The sequence below is a fragment of the Chiloscyllium plagiosum genome, chromosome 6, assembly GCF_004010195.1.
Source record: "Chiloscyllium plagiosum isolate BGI_BamShark_2017 chromosome 6, ASM401019v2, whole genome shotgun sequence".
NCBI lineage: Eukaryota > Metazoa > Chordata > Chondrichthyes > Orectolobiformes > Hemiscylliidae > Chiloscyllium > Chiloscyllium plagiosum.
The window spans coordinates 46,807,391-46,828,504 of record NC_057715.1 but is presented as its reverse complement, the minus strand read 5'-3'; the positions used below and the strand labels follow the sequence as shown (position 1 = coordinate 46,828,504).

Sequence of the window (21,114 nt, the reverse complement as noted above, 5' to 3'; positions counted from 1 at the left end):
CCCTCCCCCACTCACCTATTGTACTCTATGCTACTTTCTCCCACCCCCCCCCTCCTCTAGCTTATCTCTCCACGCTTCAGGCTGTCTGCCTTTATTCCTGATGATGGGCTTTTGCCCGTAATGTCGATTTCGTTGCTCCTTGGATGCTGCCTGAACTGCTGTGCTCTGCCAGCACCTCTAATCCAGAATATGCAGTAATGTAGCTGCTGGTATTCTTGATCACACTCTTCAACATAAATCTCCATCAGCAATTGCTGACATGTCTCAGAACTTCTTGTAAGTCCTTGATAGGTCCAAACTTCAAGGAAAAACATGATACAGCAAGCAGAAGTTTCAGTAGTTCACAGAAATATATACATTTGTTGCAGACTTTGTTTCTGAAATGTTTTTTTCACACACACTCACAAAACTAATAGCAAATATGCCATATGTCCTATAATCTTTAGTCAGAGAGAGCACTTGATCATAATTAAGATCATGGTGGACGCTAAGAAATTGTTTCCATTAGGCGAGGAGACTAGGACCCATGGGCACAGCCTTAAAATTAGAGGGGGTCAATTCAGAACAGAAATGCGGAGACATTTCTTCAGCCAGGGAGTCGTGGGCCTGTGGAATTCATTGCCGCAGAGTGCAGTGGAGGCCGGTTTGCTAAATGTCTTCAAGGCAGAGATTGATAAATTCTTGATGTCACAATGAACTAAGGGCTATGGGAGAATGCCGGTAAGTGGAGTTGAAATGCCCATCAGCCATGATTAAATGGCGGAGTGGGGGACTTGATGGGCCGAATGGCCTTACTTCCATTCCTATGTCTTATGGTTTGAAAATTACTCCTGGGCTTCCATGTCTAAGTCAAGGATTACATTCACGAGTGAATATTTCATGTTTCAAATATGTTTAAAATTTAATAGGGCGAGGAAGACACAATCTTAAACGTACTGTCAAACAAATACATAATTGAAAAGATTTTATTGAATACAAGCATTCAACACTAAAGCATAACTCTATTAATAGCCTATACACCACAGCCAATCAATTTCAGTTTTAGTTTATGTCTAGTGATGACTGAAGTTGGCAACCACATTTCTTCATGAAGCTAACTTTGCCAGCAAATTAAATACCCAGAAGCATAAATATGGGCAACCTGACAGGTCTACACAGTTTTTACACAAAACTGGAAAGTTGGAAGATTTTCTGAGCACAGTTTTCTATCAATACAAGTGAAGACTAGTGTTTGCAGCAATTATATACTTAGAATATAATCATCTCAACTATAAGTTAGACTGAAATCAAAAAGCAGAAAAGGTGCTATACCCATAACAGACAGCAACACGTAATACACATAGGCAGGTAATCACCCAAACCCAAAGTCAGAAATTTGAGATGCAGTAATGATTTTATCACTTTTCTATTTAGTTAATAGTATTTTAGTGGGAAAAGTATTGGAAGCAATAGGGGACAGGATTAATTTGGAGAGGCAGAGATTAATCAAGAACAGTTAGCATGGTTTTATTGTGGCAAGGTCATATCTGATCAAATTAATTGAAGATTAATAGATGAAGGCAATGCATTTGATGTCATTCTCTTGGACTTCAGCACAGCTCTTAATAAGGTCCAAAATATTGAAATTAAAAAAATCACACATCAGGTTATAGTCCAACAGGTTTATTTGGAACCACCAGCTTTTGGAGCACTGCTCCTTCATCAGGTGGTTGTAAGGAGCAGCACTCCGAAAGCTAGTGCTTCCAAATAAACCTGTTGGACTATAAACTGGTGTTGCGTGATTTTAAACTTTGTACACTCCAGTCCAACATTGGCACCTCCAATTCATCACTGATAGCGAAGGTAATAGCCCATGAGATATGAAGAAATTTGGCAAATTGGATCCAGAAAGGAGAAGAGGAAGCTGAAGGTGATGGTGGAGAGGGATTTTTGTGACTGGAAGCCTGGGTCGAGAGGGGTCCCGCATGGGTGAGTACTGGGCCTTGTTGTTTGTGGCATATATAAACAATTTAGACTTGAATGTAGGAGGGTTAATTGGTGTTATGAAGTTGAAGGTGTGTACTGTAACTTTAAGAGAGATAGTGCTGCTCCGAATCGAGAGATTACAAGAACCGGTATCTACGACTGGATGGCAGTCACAGAGTACTGGAAAACTGAAAATATGTAACATTTGGCTGTGAAATGGATACCTGAGTTTTGGTTGCTGTTTTGACAACAATTCAAATTTAACCAATCAGTTTAAATTATGCCCCATGATACTAAAACCCAATCTAGTTGAACTTATTGCTTTGCCAACAGCAGACCAATGAGGCAATTCGATGTTGGGGGGTTTAAGAATGCGGACATTTTAAAAATTGGTCAGAGCGCAACTGCTGTAGAGACAGAAACAATCGGCAAGCTAATTGCCAAACTAACATCCTGGTCTTAAAGAAATTAGAAAACATACTTTATCAAAGGTATCTTTTCATATGAAACATCCTCGCAGTAAAAACAAAGGCAACGACCCAGGGAGATCAGCAGCTGGAAGAGTGAAGACACAGAAGTAGAGAGACACTGTGTTGTTTTGAGATTAAATTAATGTAATTTAGTAAGTGTCTTATTGGAACAGTCTATTTTTATAGAGTTGGAGTCAGATAATAAACAGTTAAGGGAAGTGGCAATCCTGGATTTGTGAATAAATTTTTTGTTTAATGTTCATTATTAGAGTTAGAAAAATAAAATTTTCTTTAACTAGTTGAATTCTGAGTCACTCACATTTTAACAGATCACAAGGCAAGGCAAGCTTTTCTGGGTATTTGGTTTTAATTAACAGAGGGTTTTGACCTTCCATGTCGCAACAGTTTGGGGGCTCGTCTGTGATGTTCCCCTCCTTCCAGGGAATCTAATCTAAATCATACAGTCAGTTCTGCTACAACACTGCAGTTCTGTTCTCATGCAATCCCGTATTATAAGAAAATGGTAGAATAGCAGCACCATTTAAACCAGTGGGACTAGAATCACTTTATAACCAATACACATTTTAAAACTTCACTTTTTACAAACAGTGTGCCAAATTGTTATGGAGAATTTGTGTTAAAAAACACATGTTATAGTAGAACGACCTATAATATCAGGCATTCCTCTCTGCTGAGCTGTCGTTGTGCCAACAGTAAGCCGATAATGTACAGGGAGGCATTGCATGTCAGCACACATCTCACTTGGGATCATTGTGCAGCCTTGTCGCTTTGGTTTAATTAACAGTGGGGGGTCAACCTTCCGTGTTGTAACAATCGGCAAGTTTTTCAGGTAGTAAACAGCGAGGAGGATTACAGGAGAATATAGATAAGATAGTCAGATAAGCTGACCAGTGGCAAAGGGAATTCAATCATGTTCAGTATAAGGTGACACACAGGTAGGACAAACAGATTATGGAAATGCATGATGAATGGTAGGACCCAAGAAAGCACTGAGAATCAGACAGACCTTGGTATGCATACACACCTATCCCCTCAGGGATAGGTAAATAAAATGTTTATCGTATGCTTAAGGAACATGCCTTTATTAGTCGAGACAGTGACTTTATGAGCAAGGAAGTCATGCTGGAACTGGATAAAATGGTAGTTAGGAATACTGCACGCAGATCTGGAATTCATTTTATAGCAGGGATGTGAAATCACTGGAGAGGGTGCAAAGAGATTTATCAAAATGTTACCTGAGGCTGGAGAGTTTGACATAGAACATAGAACAGAACAGCACAGAAACAGGTTCTTTGGCCCACTGGGTTTGTGCTGACCATGATGCTATTCTAAATTAATCCCATCTTGCCTGCACGCGGTCCTAATCTTGCTTACCTCTGCCTGTTGATGTGACTCTCTAAATGCTTCTGAAACTTTGTTGCTGTATCTGATTCTACCATCTCATGTGACAGCACATTCCAAGTACCCACCACCCTCTGTGTTTAAAAAAAAATTGCCTCAAACATCTCCTTTAAAATTTGCCCCTCTCACCTTAAACTTATCCCCCTTCTAGTATTTGATATTTCCACCCTAAGAAAAAGACGACTGTCCACTGCAGCCATGTCTCATGATTTCATCTCCTTCTATCAGGTTGCTCCTCAGCCTCTGACACTCCAGCAAAAACAATCCAAGTTTTTCCTACCTCCCTTTATTGCTAATAAACTTCATTCCGGGCAATATCCTGGTAAACCACTTTTGCAATCTATCCAAAGCCTCCACATCATTCCTATAGTGCAGCAATCAGAACTACGATAATACTCCAATCATGGCCCGGCAAAAATCTTATGCAGCTGTGGCATGATTGACAAACTTTAATACTCAATGCCCCAACTAAGAAGACAAGTGCACCTTATGCCTTCTTTACTACCTTATCCATTCATGTTGCCACTTTAGGAAGTTATGGATTTGCACCCCAAGATTCCCCAATATATTGACGCTCCTGAAGATTTGGCCATTTTTAATATACTTCCTTCTTATATTTCCATGTATAGTATACTGACCTCCCAAAATGCATCACCTCACATTTGTCCAGATTAAATTCCATCTGCTATTTCTCTGTCCAACTTTCCAACTGATCTATATCCTGCTGCATCTTTTAATAACTTGCCTCACTATCTACAACTCGAATTTTTGTGTCGTCTGCAAACTTAGTATCAGGCCACTGACACTTTCATCCAAATCATTCATGTACATTACAAACTACAGAGGTCCCTGCACTGATCCTTATGGGACACCACTAGCCACAGACCTCCAGTCAGAAAAACAGCCCTGTACAATTACCCACTTGTATGGATAAGTCAATTTTACATCCAACTTACCAACTCACAATTGAGTGTGTGTGTGTGTGAGAGATTTAAGGTAAGAGACAGCAGGTTCAGAGGCAGTGAGGAATTTCTTCTCACCCAGAGGCTACTGGCAATCTGAAGCTTGTTGCCATAGGCTGCGGGTATAAACCTGATCAGAATTTTCAAGATAAAGACAATATATTGTTAATTGTACAATTTACCTGGAGCTTTTATCTATCTTATGTCTAATTATATTCTTCATTAGCACTTGTATTGAATGTGGTGCTGGAAAAGTACAGCCAATCAGGCAACATCCGAGGAGCAGGAGAGTCGACATTTCAAGCATCAGCTCTTCATTAGGAATGTAGGGGTTGTCCAAGGGGGCTGAGGTGTTCTTCCTCCAGGTGTCAGGTGACTACAATTTGACGATACAGGAGGCCCAGGATTTGCATGTCTTTGGCGAAGTGGGAGTGGAGTTGAAGTGTTCGGCCACAGGACAGTGGGATTTATTGGTGTGTGTGTGTGTCCCAGAGTTTCAGAGAACATCTCTGGGACACATGCATCAATCAACCCCACTGCCCTGTAGCCGAACACTTCAATTCCACCTCTCACTCCACTAAGGACATGCAACTACTGCGCCTCCTCCACTAGCAAATTCTAGCCACCCAACACCTAGAGAAAGAACAATTCATCATCTGCTTTGGGACCCTCCAACCACACGGGATCAATGTTGATTTTACCAGTTTTCTGATCTCCCCTCCCGCACCTTATCCCAGATCCAACCCTCCAAATCGACACCAACCTCTTGAACTGTCCTACCTGTCCATTTTCCTTCCTACCTAACCACTCCACCCTCCACTCCGACCTATCACCACCAACCTCCACCCTCATCTATCGCATTCCCAGCTACCTTCTACTCTGCCCCAACCCCATCCATTTATTTCTCAGCTCCCTTGCCCACTCCCCTCCCTCCCCCCAACATGAGGAAGAGCTTATGCTCAAAATGCCAACTCTTCTGCTCCTTGGAAGCTGACCAGCTGTGCTTTTCCAGCACCACAATTTTTGACTCTGACCTCCAGCACCTGGAGTCCTCACTTTCACCTTCTTAACTTGTATTGAACTCACTGATCTCCTCCCTATGACCAACGTGAGCTCCCTTGTAACACTTATTTTAGCCATCATATGCGTTTTCACAGTAGAGAAAGTGTATTTATTTCAAAGGTTTGCTATTTCGTTCTTAGTCATTATGGCATATTGGAAAAAGGCATGAAGTTTGATATTTCTTGCAAGTTTGTTTTAAAGAGATTGGGCAGGTAGACTTTATAAAACATGAGTTTCCCAACTGTGTTGATCTGATCCCCTGTTAATTTGAGCCCTGACTGACAGATAAAAATAGGACTGTCAGAGTGTCAAGGACTTTCCTTGTGCGAATAAAGGGTGCCTTGGTGAAACGATACCAGTCTCTGTGGAGTTATTTCAGTGGTGACTAGAGTAAAACATGTTCTTGAAGAGGGCTGCTCACAACAGTCACATGCCATTATTTAGGAAGCTTGACCCATTCAATCCTGCCAAAGTCAAGGCCCAGTATGTGGAAAAAATGTTTTTTTTTCCAGGTAAATGACATTGAGGCAGATGAAAAGCGACGAGTAATTCTCCTGACAGCTTGTCGACCTACAGCTTATTTGGTTATTAAGAGCCTATGTTTCTCTGACGCACCAATACTAAAACCTTTCAAGAGTTGATGGATTTAATTACAAACCCTAGCCTCCTTTAATTCTGAGCTGCTTCCACTGGCAGATATACCACCGGTGAGGTTGTCACTGGAAGAAACTGTAATGGTTCTAAATTTTTTGGACACACTTCCAGTCACAACTGATAATTTCAGACTTTGGATCAGAAAGATCTGGTCTGGGAAAAACTGAAGTAGCTGGTGGTGATGGGAGAAACAAAGGCCTGTCACAACCAGAGTTGAAACCTTTTTGGACCTGTGGAGATTGGATCACAAAAAGACAACAGCATATTTTTATGGGGAACAAGAGCGATTGTCCCAAGCAAAGGTCACCGCCAGATACTGGCTGAACTCCACAAAGGTCATCCAGGGGTTTCCAAAATTAAGACATTGTCAAGAAGATATCTGCTCGCCACGCTTGGATGCAGACATGGCCGTGTTGGTGGGGCAATGCTCAGACAAAAATTACTGGCAGTAGATGCCCCACATTCATGGAAATGGCTGGATAAACTATGGACTCGGTTACATACCCATTATGCAGGTCCTTTCATGGGCTCAATGTTCTTTGTCATTGTAAACACCCACTCAAAGTGACTAGACATGCATAGAGTTCATTTGTCAAACACAGCAATGATGATAGAAAAACTGCACATGTACTCTGCACCAGATTAAATCTGATATTCCTGGACTAGGCAGGGGCAGTTCCATTGAGAATGCCAATGCTGGACGCCTGACTCTGCTAAGGAGGAACAGTTTACTAAAGGAAATGAAGTTAGGTGTAGGAACCATGGAATGGCAGCGCATGGGTAAGAGGTTTGGTTGACAAGATCAGGACCAATGACATACAAGGTTTGAGGAGCCGCGATGATCCTGAACAAGCATGTAGACACATGAAAGCCAAACTCTCCGTCAAGCATTGAAGAGACTTCAGAGTGTGAGATGGACATGGCGAATTGACACTTTTGCCGCCGGAAGAAGAGAGTGAATTTCTTCCAAGATGCTCCAGGTGCAAGAGGCGAGATTTAATGCATTAAACACTGCCCAGATGCGATGCAGAGTCAGAGAAACCTTAACCGATGCTAAAACACACCAAAAGGCTCCATAAGAAAAAGTACTGGCCTAAATCATCAGAATTGGAGTGGGAAGGATGTAGTGATTGTAACGAGGTGGACTTCAGAATACGAGTTCCTTGATTGGACCAGATTAACAGTCTCAATCAGACAGCCCAGACTGACCGATAAAAAGAGGTATGTTGGATGTTGTGACACTCTGAAAGCTGACTCTGAGGGAGCTGGACCAGTGTCAAGGATTTTCCACGTATAAAGAATGCGTGACTTGGTGATAGGATACCAGCCTCTGTGGAGTTATTTCATTTTTGGCTCATTTCCCTTCTACACACCTTATTAGCTCCTTTATATACTTTCATTGATTGTCATGGTCTTCCAAGCGAGATTTATATTCTTCATTGCAATTGTGTAAGCATTTATTTTAACTCAATATACTCTCCTGTGCCACTTGTGCTCACGGTTGCTTTTATGTAATGCACTCACTTTGTATTTAATCACATATTTGAATATTTCTCACTTCACATTTCTAAGTTTACTACATAACGGTTTAATAAAGTTTCCTGTGGTCAATTCATTTGTCATCCCTTTGAATTTTGACTGACTTAAATGTAAAACTTTGGTTTGTGACTTTCCCTCTCCCTCTCAAAACTAATATCAAGGTCAATCATATAGTGGTACTTGCACAATGCTATACATCACTATTACACTGTTAAATAATTCTGCTTCATTACCGGTTATTAAATCCAGTATGGCTTACTGGTCATGGTAAACGGTATGAAATACAATCTAGATATTCATTACCTTTATTACTTTAGCTTGCCTGTTATTGTCAATGTTCAGGAAAATTACAAAAGTGCATTAAAAGCAGTTTCTGCTGTTTGCTTCACTAACCTCCATATTTATTATGTATCATCATTTCACCACATGAACCAGTTATGGACAACAGCTACATGATTTGCAGTCCCTTAACTTTAATATTGTCTACAAATCTTCATATTGTCTATGAATCTTCATATGTCTACGAATCTTCATATGTCTACGAATCTTCACTAGTCTACGAATCTTCACTAGTCTACGAATCTTCACTAGTCTACGAATCTTCATTTGTCTACGAATCTTCATTTGTCTACGAATTTTCATATTGTCATTTCAGACTGGTTGAAATCTCACATCTCATCTATCTTGATACTTTAGCTCCGCTTGCAATTGCCATGTCCTTTCTAAGTATTTTGTAACCTACAATATTCAGCTCCCAAATCATTCTTATTTGCAAAGCAATGATAAAGACAACAAAGAATTACACGTGTAGCACCAACAACAATGTCCAAAAATGAGCAAAGGGAGCAATTCTGAAAAATGTCACATGGAAGCTTGCTGTAGGTATGTAGCACCTGTGGCATAGTTTAGACTCCCTACAGTGTGGAAACAGGCCCTTCGGCCCAACCAGTCCACACCGACCATCTGAAGAGCAATCCACCCAGACCCATTTCCCTCTGACTAATACACCTAACACTACGGGCAATTTATCATGGCCAATTTACCTGACCTACACATCTTTGGACTGTGGGAGGAAACCGGAGCACCCGGAGGAAACCCATTCAGACAATCGCCTGAGGCTGGAATCGAACCTGGAATCCTGGTGCTGTGAGGCAGCAGTGCTAACCATTCAGCCACCGTGCCACCCATTGCAATGGTTACAATATCTTATAATATCACAGTAACATCATACTCAATATCACAGTGAATTATTTCATAGTTTCAAACTTTTCTCCTTGCTTTTTAATGAATTTTCAAGGTATTAGGTATATTAATGGGGCGTTGCAAAAATAATAAAAATCATGTGAAACATTTCACCTGAATGAAGATCCTGATGTTCATCAAATTTTGCTTGAAACTGTTGTTCTGTTTTTGTGGCACGAATTGTCCAAACTCCTTGGAGGGATGAAGATAGATGGGAGAAAACTGGGCTTCGAGCTAAATTACAAAATCAACATATATTTCAATCACTTTTGATGCTAATGTTCAATATTATTTTCAATTTAATAATTAACAGCATGTTCTTTTCCCATATTTTAAATGGTTTAGGCAAGTAGTTCTTGTTGTCCAGAATTTTCAACTTTTACAATTTTAATTTGCTATAGCATTATTTTACATTCATTTTTGTTTTTATTTTGGAGGGTGCCAGCAGAGATTTGGTGGAGATTGATTGTCCAGCAAGGACAGAGCTCTAGCAGTGTAACAATTCCATGCAGACATTTGACTCAACTCATTTTGTGGGCTGGGACTTAAACCAGAGATTGAGAGGTGACTCTCAGCAGGATTATGTAATCAAGAGTCAAGAGTGTGGTGCTGGATAAGCACAGCAGGTCAGGCAGCATCCGAAGAGCAGGAGAATTGAAATTTCGGGCAAAAGCCCTTTATCAGGATTGAGGCTGTGAGCCATGCGGGTGGTGAGAAAAATGGGAGGGGGGGTAAGGCTAGGGGGAAGGTACCTGAGAGTGCGGTAGTGCACTCTCAGCTACCTTCCACCTAGCCCCACTCCCCTCCCATTTATCTTGTCATCCCCTCAGCTCATAGCCCCATTCGTGATGAAGGGCTTTTGCCCGAATTGTTGATTCTCCTGCTCCTTAGATGCTGCCTGACCTGCTGTGCTTTTCCAGCACCACACTCTCGACTCTGGTCTCCAGCATCTGCAGTCCTCACTTTCATCTTGTGTAATCAAGATACAGTGCTCTGCAGCCAGCCATGAATCTGTGGCAGGGAAGCCAGTACTGCACATACAAATCAAATAAGAATCCTAAAGCGGCATAAGCACTGAATATTTATTGCAATTTTAAATAGTGTGGTGACAGCAATCCAAATGTAGTGCACTATGTGCATTTTGTGACTATGGCTACAATTAAGCTAACCTGAGAGCATGAAAATTAAAAATAAGTCCTGTGAAATTGGATTAGCCTTTTAAAAAATGATTGTTAAAAACCAGAAAAGCAGTAAGGTTTATCAAAACATGCTAAGAAGCATCTATACTGGTTCAAAACTGGTGTTCAAACCCTCACTGATAGCTATTCCATGTCTAAACGCAAGTTAATTAAATTCCAGCCAACACCAGCAAGTAGGGGATCTTGCATATTCTTCTCTTCAGTGAGCAATGTAGGAAGATGGTTTTAAAACAAAACCTGAAAATATAATCCCTCTCTCCTCTAATGGATGTACCACCTCCCTCTTTTGTCCTTCGCATACCTCATCCTTCCCCTTGTTAACATGAAGAAAGCCATCCATAACACAGTTTGAAAAGCTCATTGCCCATAATTTGATTTTCGGTGTCCTACTTACTGCTTGTTTCCATGCGTTTAATGTCACGTGATGTTTTCAAGTAATAGTGCCGGAGGAAAAAAAATACAATGGCAAGTGGAGTGATTGGAATAAGTATCCATGGAATGACAGCTACTGCCACAGCTATCACACCCAGGATCTGCAGAGAACTCTGGAAGGAAAAACATTTATTGTTATTATCTCAAGAACAACTAGTTCAATTACTATGTGACAAAACAGAGAAACTCTGACCAGATGGACTCCCATTGCAAATTGTCTGAAATCCATAAGAATAGGGTGCCCACTGATTATAGTTGTTAATAGGAGCACAGGTGCTTAGTATGTATTCTTCTTTAATTTAGGAAAATATAGTTTTAAATTTGACGTGTTCAGATTTTAAAAATATTTATTGTTAATTTGAAGTGAAAAAAATTATAAATTGATTATTTTATCTCAAATTAAATATTTGATTCCTCACAAAAACTGAAGTGACTCAAGCCTACATCATGCTATGGGTGGGTTTCATGTTCCATCTGGGACAATGCTTTCACTGGCATCAACAGTAATGGTGCACTTATACCAATGTTACTTCAGGTGAAACACTACTTTTAGTCAGCTTCCTTAACATTTTCATGTGACTAAAATTCTGTGTGGTCCCCAAGCATCGTGGGATGGGGTGGATATAATAAAACGTAATTGAAAAAATGGGATTTATGGTGCATGAACCTAGAACAACAGAAAACAGGTCAGGTCACATCTGTGGAGAAGCAGATCTGGACCTCCACAATGATGGCATGGAATAGAAACCATAATAATTTTACACATCTTCCAAGCATGCTTCCATCTTGAAAAGCCCACCTGTACTCCTGCCTGACACAGTGAGCACACACATTAGATGTGCTGAGTGAACAGCTGAGACACATTCCTGACGAAGAGCTTATGCTCGACAGGTCTTGCTCCTCGGATGCTGCCTGACTGGCTGTGCTTTCCTAGCGCCACACTTTTTCACTCTGATCTCCAGAATGATTGTTGTGCTCATTGTTCCTCACTGGATGGAGTACCAAAAAATTGTGCAAGTAGTTGGCCAAGCATCGCCGGCAGAGTTGGGATCAACTTTTGGCCCCAACTCAAAATCTTCAAGGATGTTAAGATTCACCTCTCTGGAAGTGTACCTGCCCTGCATTGCATATGCCTGTGCATATGCAGTTCTTTCCCCCCATTATATCATCTGTAGCTGCAGCACCACCCCACGTAGCCTAATCAAAATAACCAATCAGTGGCAAACATTTGACTGCATTATTAGTAAAAAGCTCCTTACTCCTAGTTGATCAGTGTATCTCCATCTCTTTCTCTCCCTATGCTTCCAACTCACTCTCATAAAAATTTTCACGTGAAGAATGCAAGTAATAGGATCCTAGATAATAAAGGTAACACTGGACTACAAAGTACAGGTCCATTAGTCATGAAAATCATAAGGGTGCGATCCTGAAACTAAGATTCAGATGTCAAGGAGGAGAAAAAAATCTTCAATGGCAAGTGCCATTATTGTTCATTCATAATATCTCAATTGACAGATTTGATTACTAGCCATATTTTCTACTGCTGGTTTAATCATTTCTACAAGCACGTGCTAGTTCTGTGGATTTGCCCCTGGTGAGAAACCAGACCCATAAAGCTTTGTTATTTTATTGTTTCCCTATCCTCATGCAGTAAAAAGACAGTGTTGTATACTTACATCTTAATGCATCGTATTTACAACTTAATGCACCAACTCTCTCAACACTTTTAGGACCATTAATATTAAATCAATAGACAACAATAAATGTAGGTCAATCATTAATTTCCTGGCATCAATTTTGCATGGACTCCACAGGTTATTGTAAGCCTTGGCTAAAAGATCTAAACTGTCTCCTAGAAACTGTCAGAGAGATTGATATTTCTTAAACAGACAGAACTTAATCCTATACTTTGATTTCAACCAACCTCAGGGCATTTTCAGTCTGTCTTAACTACTTGGAGCTATCATATGCCAACTACTTAGCTTACATTTTGGAGTCATGACGATGCAGTATAACAATTCAAGATTTATGAATACATTAATCACTAAACAATTCTGTTCAGTAACCAATATCAATAACAAAATCTTATTGCTTCAAGCTTCTGTCACACCCAAGTTTTACATTTTTCTGTAACCTCCATTGCTATAATTGTTGTCACAGAACTTAGTCACACATTCATACATTTGATGTAGCATTGAGAGGTATTATACAAGAGACAATGCATCTTGTAGCATTGAAATCCAGCTATTCTGGCTTTACTAGGGAGTGAACAAAATAATACTCCACTCAGGACATCTCAAACTAGGTGCATGTAATCACAGCATCCCTATAATGTGGAAGCAGGCCGTTTGGCCCATACTGACCCTCTGAAGAATATCCCTCCCAGGCCCACCCTATCCATGTAACCCTGCATATACCATGGCTAATACACCTAGCTGGCACATCCATGAACATTACAGGCAATTTAGCATGACCAATCCATCTAACTTGCACATATTTTGACTCTGGAGAAAAAATTAGAGCACTCAGAGGAAACCCACACAGACATAGGGAGAATGTGCAAACTCCATACAGACAGTTGCCAGAGGGTGGAATCAAGCCTGGTTCCCTGGTGCTGTAAAGCAGCAGTGCTTTCTCAAGCTACTGTGCTGCCCCTGTAAATTTTAGTTTCTGTGGAAAGTTCAGTTGTGACTACTTAAGTCTGGAATTATGTCTTTTAAAAATGATGGGTGGGGTCTGAGTCCAGGATTCTTGATCCCATTCCTGGGATTTCTCATTTTCACTCGTTCGTAACTTTCATGCAGTCAAGTCAGGTTTTTAAACAGAGTCATGATTCACAGCACCGCAGAGATATCATGAACAATTGTCAGCATGAGGGAAGCTTGTAAATGGCAAGTTATAAAGGTCCTCCATATGCATGGAATTTACAGTAAAGAAACATCTCACAGTCCAATTATTCTGTTGTAAACTTTACATGGACCTTTCCCACTCTACATCACAGAACCTGATTTGCTAATTCTCCTATTCTTTATTCCTCATTTCTCACTTCTTCTTAAAAGCAACGAAAATCCCAAAATGGTTACACCACGGGGAGCCATTCAGCCTATTAAAAGCATGTCAGGTCTATGGAAGAACAATTCAGTGAGCTTTACTACCCTTTCTTCTGGCTGATTTGTTGCAAATCATTTCTCAAGTGCATATTCAATTCTGTATAGAAAGGCCCAATTCTATCTGCCTCCATCAGACTTTCAGGTATGCATTCCAGGCATTAATCATTCACTGTATATAAAATGTACTTTTGGTGTTTTTGCCAATTACTTTAAATCTGGTTCATAATGGATCCTCCCAAGTCAATTGTTTCTCTTTATCTGATCTGTCTGGATCCTTTATGATTTTGAATATGATGGTCAAACGTCTCCTCAAACTTGTCTGAGAATGATCCTGGTTTTTCCAATCTTTGCACAAACTTGAAGCCTCTCATTCCTGGAGCCATGCTCGCAAATCTCTTATGCATTAACAAGAAAGCTTTCACAATTTTCCAAAACGATAGTGGGGTTCATTAGTTCAGATGGCTTAATAGCTTGTTTACAATGCAGAGTGATGCCAACAACACGGGTTCAAATCTTGCACCTGCAGAGGTCACCATGAAGGACTGTCCTCAATCATTCTCCTTGCCTGAGGTATGGTGCCTCAGGTTCTACCACCACAAGTCATAACTCTCTAGTGAAAGAGCAGCCCTATTGTTTAGTCGAACAATGGCAATTTTGGGTGCCCAGAATCAGACAATTCACTCATAAGACCATAAGACATAGGAGTGAAAGTAAGGTCTTTCAACCCATCGAGTCCACACCACCTTCAATCATGGCTGATAGGCTTTTCAATGCCACTTAACCGTATCTCTAAATACCTTGCGAGATTAAGAATCTCTACCTTGAAGACATTTAACGTCCCGGCTTCCACTGCGCTCCATGGCAATGAATTCCACAGGCCCACCACGCTCTGACTGAAGAAATGTTTTAAATTGACCCCCCCTCTAATTTTAAGGCTGTGCCCATGGGTCCTAGTCTCCCTGCCTGACAGAAACAAGTTCCCAGTGTCCAGCCTTTCTAAGCCAAGCATTATCTTGTAAGTTTCTATTAGATCTTCCCTCAACTTTTTAAACTCTAATAATTACAATCCCAGGATCCTTAGCCGTTCACCGTATGTTAGGCCTACCATTCCAGGGATCATCCATGTGAATCGCTGCTGGACATGCTCCAAAGCCGATATGTCCTTCCTGAGGTGTGAGGCCCAAAATTGGACACAGTATTCTAGATGGGGCCTAATTAGAGCTTTATAAAGTCTCAGAAACACATCACTACTTTTATATTCCAACCCTCTTGAGATAAATAACAACATTACATTTGCTTTCTTAACCACAGACTCAACCTGCAAGTCAACCTTTACTGAATCCTGCACTAGCACTCCCAGATCTCTTTGTACTTTGGCTTTATGAGTTTTCTCAACGCTTAAAAAATAGTCCATGCCTGTATTCTTTTTTCAAAGTGGAAGACTTTGCACTTGCTCAAGTTGAATTGCATCAACCACGGGCGGCATGGTGGCTCAGTGGTTAGCTCTGCTGCCTCACAGCACCAGGGACTCGGGGTCAATATACCGACCTCGGGCGACTGTCTGTGTGGAGTTTGCACATTCTCCCCGTGTCTGTGTGGGTTTCCTCCAGGTGCTCCGGTTTCCTCCCACAATCCAAAGGATGTGCAGGTTAGGTGAATTGGCCATGCTAAATTGCCCATAGTGTTAGGTGCATTAGTCAGGGATAAATGGAGGGTTGGGGAATGGGTCTGGTTGGGTTACTCTTCGGAGGGTCGGTGTGGACTTGTTGGGTCAAAGGGCCTGTTTCCATATTGTAGCAAAATCTAAAATCTAATCTAATCATTTCCTGGACCACTCTCCTAAACTGTCTAAATCTTCCTGCAGCCTCTCCACCTCCTCAGTCCTACCTGCCGTTCCGCCTAACTTCGTATCATCGGCGAACTTCGCCAGAATGCCTCCAGTCCCTTCATCCAGATCATTAATATATAAAGTGAACAGTTGCAACCCCAACACTGAACACTGCGGGACCCCACTTGTCACTAGCTGTCATTCTGAAAAAGAACCTTTTATCCCAACTCTCTGCCTTCTGTCAGACAGCCAATCCCCAATCCATGCCAGTAGCTCACCTTGAAAACCATGGACCCTCCCCTTACTCAGCAGCCTCCTGTGAGGCACCTTATCAAAGGCCTTTTGGAAGTCTAGGTAGATAACATCCACCGGGTTTCCCTAATCTATCCTACTTGTTACCTCTTCAAAGAATTCTAACAGGTTTGTCAGGCATGACCTCCCCTTACTAAATCTATGCTGACTTGTTCTAATCCGACCCTGCACTTCCAAGAATTTAGAACTCTCATCCTTAACAATGGATTCTAGAATTTTACCTACAACTGAGGTTAGGCTAATCGGACTATAATTTTCCATCTATTATCTAAATCCCATCTTGAATAAGGGGGTTACAACAGTGATTTTCCAATCATCCATGACTTTCCCTGACTTCAGTGATTTTTGAAAAATTACAGCCACACCTCCATTATTTCTTCAGTCACCTCCCTCAGAGCTCTAGGATGTAGCCCATCAGGGCCAGGAGATTTATCAATTTTTAAATCTTTTAGCTTTTCCAGTACTTTCTCTTTTGTAATGGCTACTGTACTCAATTCTGACCCTCGACTCTCCTTAATTTTTCAGATATTACTCATGTCTTCCACTGTGAAGACTGAAACAAAGTATTTATTAAGTTCAAGACCACACTCAGTTCAGACCAAACCAGAGTTTTCGAAGGTCCATCAAATGTACCTTGATTTGGCTCTCTTATTTATAAAGCCCAAAATCCCATATGACTTTTTAATTACTTTTTCAACCGGCCATGCCATGTTCAATGATCTCTAGGATACAATTGCTTTAATTGATGTTGCTTCTCTTTATGCTTCCGTCACTTCACATTCACTTGCATTAATTTCTTATATCACTTCATCAGCCTTTCTTCTTGAAATCTGTCCCTATCTGGCTCACTGTTCAGAACAGTTGCAAGTTTTGTGTTCTCTGCAAATTTTAAAAGTGAGCCCTAAACATCAAGTCAAGCTAATGAATATGACTCAAAAATATTGGTTGTCCTAATGACAAACTGTTCTAAATGGCTTTCATTCTGAAAATGGCCATTTAGTACTATACCTGTGTTTAAGGCCAATCTTATCACTAAACAGAGCACTGCCATATGTATACACAGATGGAATGTGACAGGGCTATGTCACAACAATATGACACAGTGTAACAAAGGTGGTGCTGTCCATATATTCTAAGGACAACAACTCTATCAGCGGAAATAATTGAGGCGGGTATATTAACAACATTTAAAAGGCATTTGGACAAATACATGGATTATAATTAGAAGGATATGGGTCAAATGCAGGGAAGTGGGGTTAGCGTGGATGGATATTTTGGTCGGCATGGACCAGTTTGGGCCAAAGGGTCTGTCTCTATGCTGTAGAACTCTCTGACTCCTTAAGTGCTTGGGTAAAACCCTGATGAGGTTATCTAAAACTGATAGAGTCTAAGCTCAGTTTTGCAAAAAATTAAGGAACAAGCTATCAAACCTTCAAGAAAAGTAATTGAATGAAACAGTTAAGTCAAAACTAAAATGTAGAATTTGAGCACAGTAAAGTGAGGGAATGAGAAATGGGTGAGGTTTTATCACAGTGTATTTTTGAATTGTTTGGTTAATTCTACTTTATCTTAATTTCTTTTGTGACATAAACTTCGTGTTTTATTGCACAGACCAAATCTTCAGCATTATATGCTTATACTTCAGTGAAATGCCACCTATTAGACAGTACAAAATAAGAACAGTAGTAGGCTGTTTGGTCCCTCAGTCTGCTCTAACATCCAGTAGATTAATGATCCAAATTTTCTCGCATTTACTTTCTTGGATTTTCCCTGTTACACTTGATTCCCCTACTGATCAGGAATGCATCTTAGCCTAAAATATACATAAGGACTCTGACCCCACAACTCTGTGGCAAGGAGTTCTAAAGATTCTTAACTCTTCAAGATAAGAAATTCCTCCATTTCAGTCTTAAATTTGTGCCCTTTTATTGAGACTATGCCCACCTGTCCTAGTCTCTTCCATGAGGGGAAATAATCTCTCAGCATTAACCGTGTCAAGCCCCTGAAGTATCCACTGTCTCAATGAGATCACCTCTCATTCTTCTAAACTCCAATGAGTAGAGTTCTAACCTGTTTAGCCTTTATTCAGGAGGCAAACACTCCATATCAGGGACCATTCCAGTGAACCTTCTCTGAAATGCCTACAATGAAATGATATTTTTCCGTAAATAAGGGGATGAAATCTGCTCACAGGACTCCAGATGTGGTCTCATCAGCACCTTGTAAGACGTTCATACTCTTGTACTTCAACCCCCCTGGAAATAAGGGCCAACTCTCCATCAGCCTCCATGATTATCTGCTTTACCTATGTTCTGGTGTTCTATGTTGCACACACAGGTATTCCCAAGTCCCTTTGTAATGCAGCTTTTTGCAGTTTTTTTATCCATTGAAATAACACTGTTCTTTTGTTCTCCCTTCCAAAATGAACGATTTCATATCTTCCCACATTATATACAACTTGCTCACTTCTTACCCACTATTTAACCTATCAATATCTCTCTGAACTATTACCATCCCTCTTGCAACACACCTTTTCAACCATTTTTGTCATGTCTGCAAATTTGGCTTCAGATAGATTTACTTCCTTCTTCTAAGTTATTAATATATGTTTTAACAGTTGCAGCCCTGGCACTGATCCCTGTGAAGTTATAGGGTGTCAACCATAAAAAAACCCTTGTCCCCACTCACTGTTCCCTGCCCATTGGTCTGTTCTCTATCAACACCAATACACTACCTCCAACACATGGGCTTCTTTTTTAAAATCACTTAGCCTTTTTTGAAGCATCTTGTAAAATGTTTTCTGGAAGTACATGTGTAACAATTGACTGGCTCCTCTCAATTGACTCTGGTTAAGACTTCCTCAAAAAACTATTCAGGCATGATTTTCCTTTCATGAAGCCATGGTGACTTTGCTTCATTCGATTCCAATACTTTTCCAATAATAGGTGTGAAGCTAATTAGTCTATAGTTACCCATTTTTTGCTTCCCTCACCTTTTGAATCAGTGTCTTGCAATGGTAGTTTTCCAAACTTCTGGTACTTTTCCAGTATCCAATGATTTTCGGAAAATTACAACCAATGCATTCATGATCTCCATAGCTACTTCTTTTAGGATCCTAGGATGTAAACCATCAGGGACAGGGGTCTATCTGCCTTTAGGTCTATTAGTTTGTCTTGTACTATGTCTCTAGTGATGGTAACAGTACTTAATTCCTTCCCCATATTCTTTAGCATTAACAGGATATTCGAAAATAAAGCTTAAAATGCACAAAGGTAGATAAACCCTCAGGACCTGATCAAGCACATTCCAGTAAACTGTGGGAATCCAAGGAAGAAATTGAGGGGCCGCCTAGCAGAGATATTTGCTTCTATGACAGCCATGGGCAAAGTGCCAGAAGACCGAAGGGTGGCCAATACTGAGCTATTATTTCAGAAAGGCTGCAAAGAAATGCCAGGAACTACAGACTGGTGAATGGAATATCAGTGGTGGCTAAGTTGTTGGAGGGGATTCTGAGGGACAGCATCTACAGGTATTTTGAAAGGCAAGAAAATATGAGCAATTTGATTGAGTTTTTTTTGAAGAGCTGACCAAGAAGATAGATAAAGGCAGAGCAGTACATGTTGTCTACACTGGCCTTCGCAATGCCTTCAACAAGGTTTTGCATGATAAACTGTTTCGCATTTCCCTCTGTAAGACCAGGTTGAAGTGCCAACTCAAGACTGGGGAAGTAACAGTGGGAGTAGTGTCAGTTCCAGGAATCCAGTTTGTTCTTGGGAATGATTTAGCAGGGTCCAAGGTCGGAGTGACACCCGTTGTTGTGGAGAAGCCCAGGGAAGACCAAGAAACTGAGGAGTTAAAACAGACTGTGTAGTAACCAGATCCCACTGTCATAAATCATAGGACGAAGCAAAAATTAGAAAGATGAAGGAGTTGAGGTTCAGTTAGGGGACACACTATTTGACATGATGGGGTATGAAAAACCTGAACAGGCACAGAGTCAGTCAGAAGTGTTTAGTCCTGAAAGGCTAAGGGACTTGCAACAGAAAGACAAGATGCATACTCTGAAAAGGAGGCACAGGATATTCCTGAGATTTATTATCTGGAAGATAGGATCCTAAGCCAAAAATGGAGACTACGACAGGTTAGTGCAGAGGAGATATAGGCCGAAGTGCACTAGATTGTGTTGCCGGTAGCGCACAGACAGAAAGTGTTACTGGTAGCACGTGAATTACCTGTAGGAGGTCACCTAGCGATATGAAAGACTCAGGATAAGGTACAAAAACATTTTTATTGGTCTGGAATGCACAAGGATGTGGCTAACTTTTGCCGTACGTGTCATACATGCCAAATGGTAGGTAAGTCACAGGCAGTAATAAAACCAGCACTTTTGTTGCCAATTCCCACATTTGAAGAACCTTTCATAATGGTTATAACTGATTGTGCAGGTCCCCTCCCGAAAACTACAAGTGGGAATCAGTATTTGTTAACCGTAATGGATGTGTCTACCAGATTCCTGGAGGCAATTCCATTACAGAATATCAAGGCAAAAAGGGTGCTAGAAGAGTTAGCAACTTTCTTCACATGGTATAGACTACCCAGAGAGATTCAGTCAGACCAAGATCAAATTTTACTGCTAGGCTGTTTAAGGGCGTTATGGATAGCTTGGGTATACAGCACTTTAAATCCAATGCATATCATCCTAAATCCCAGGGAGCTTTAGGAAGGTGACATCAGACCTTGAAGACCATGTTGAGAGCATAGATTAGATTAGATTAGATTACTTACAGTGTGGAAACAGGCCCTTCGGCCCAACAAGTCCACACCGACCCGCCGAAGCGCAAACTACCCATACCCCTACATTTACCCCTTACCTAACACTACGGGCAATTTAGCATGGCCAATTCACCTGACCTGTAC

At 40.8% G+C, this 21,114-nt stretch overlaps 1 protein-coding gene across 1 annotated transcript in view; it reads right to left on the bottom strand.

Annotated features, from left to right (window-relative positions):
* Positions 1 to 21,114, bottom strand: part of abcc4 (ATP-binding cassette, sub-family C (CFTR/MRP), member 4) — a 438,076-nt gene that overhangs the window by 183,482 nt on the left and 233,480 nt on the right. Inside the window, exons 17-18 of the mRNA XM_043692688.1 lie at positions 10,910 to 11,060; positions 9,431 to 9,550 (exon numbers count right to left, since the gene is read on the bottom strand). Coding sequence (XP_043548623.1) covers positions 9,431 to 9,550; positions 10,910 to 11,060 — 271 coding nt within the window. The remainder of the gene's footprint in view (positions 1 to 9,430; positions 9,551 to 10,909; positions 11,061 to 21,114) is intronic.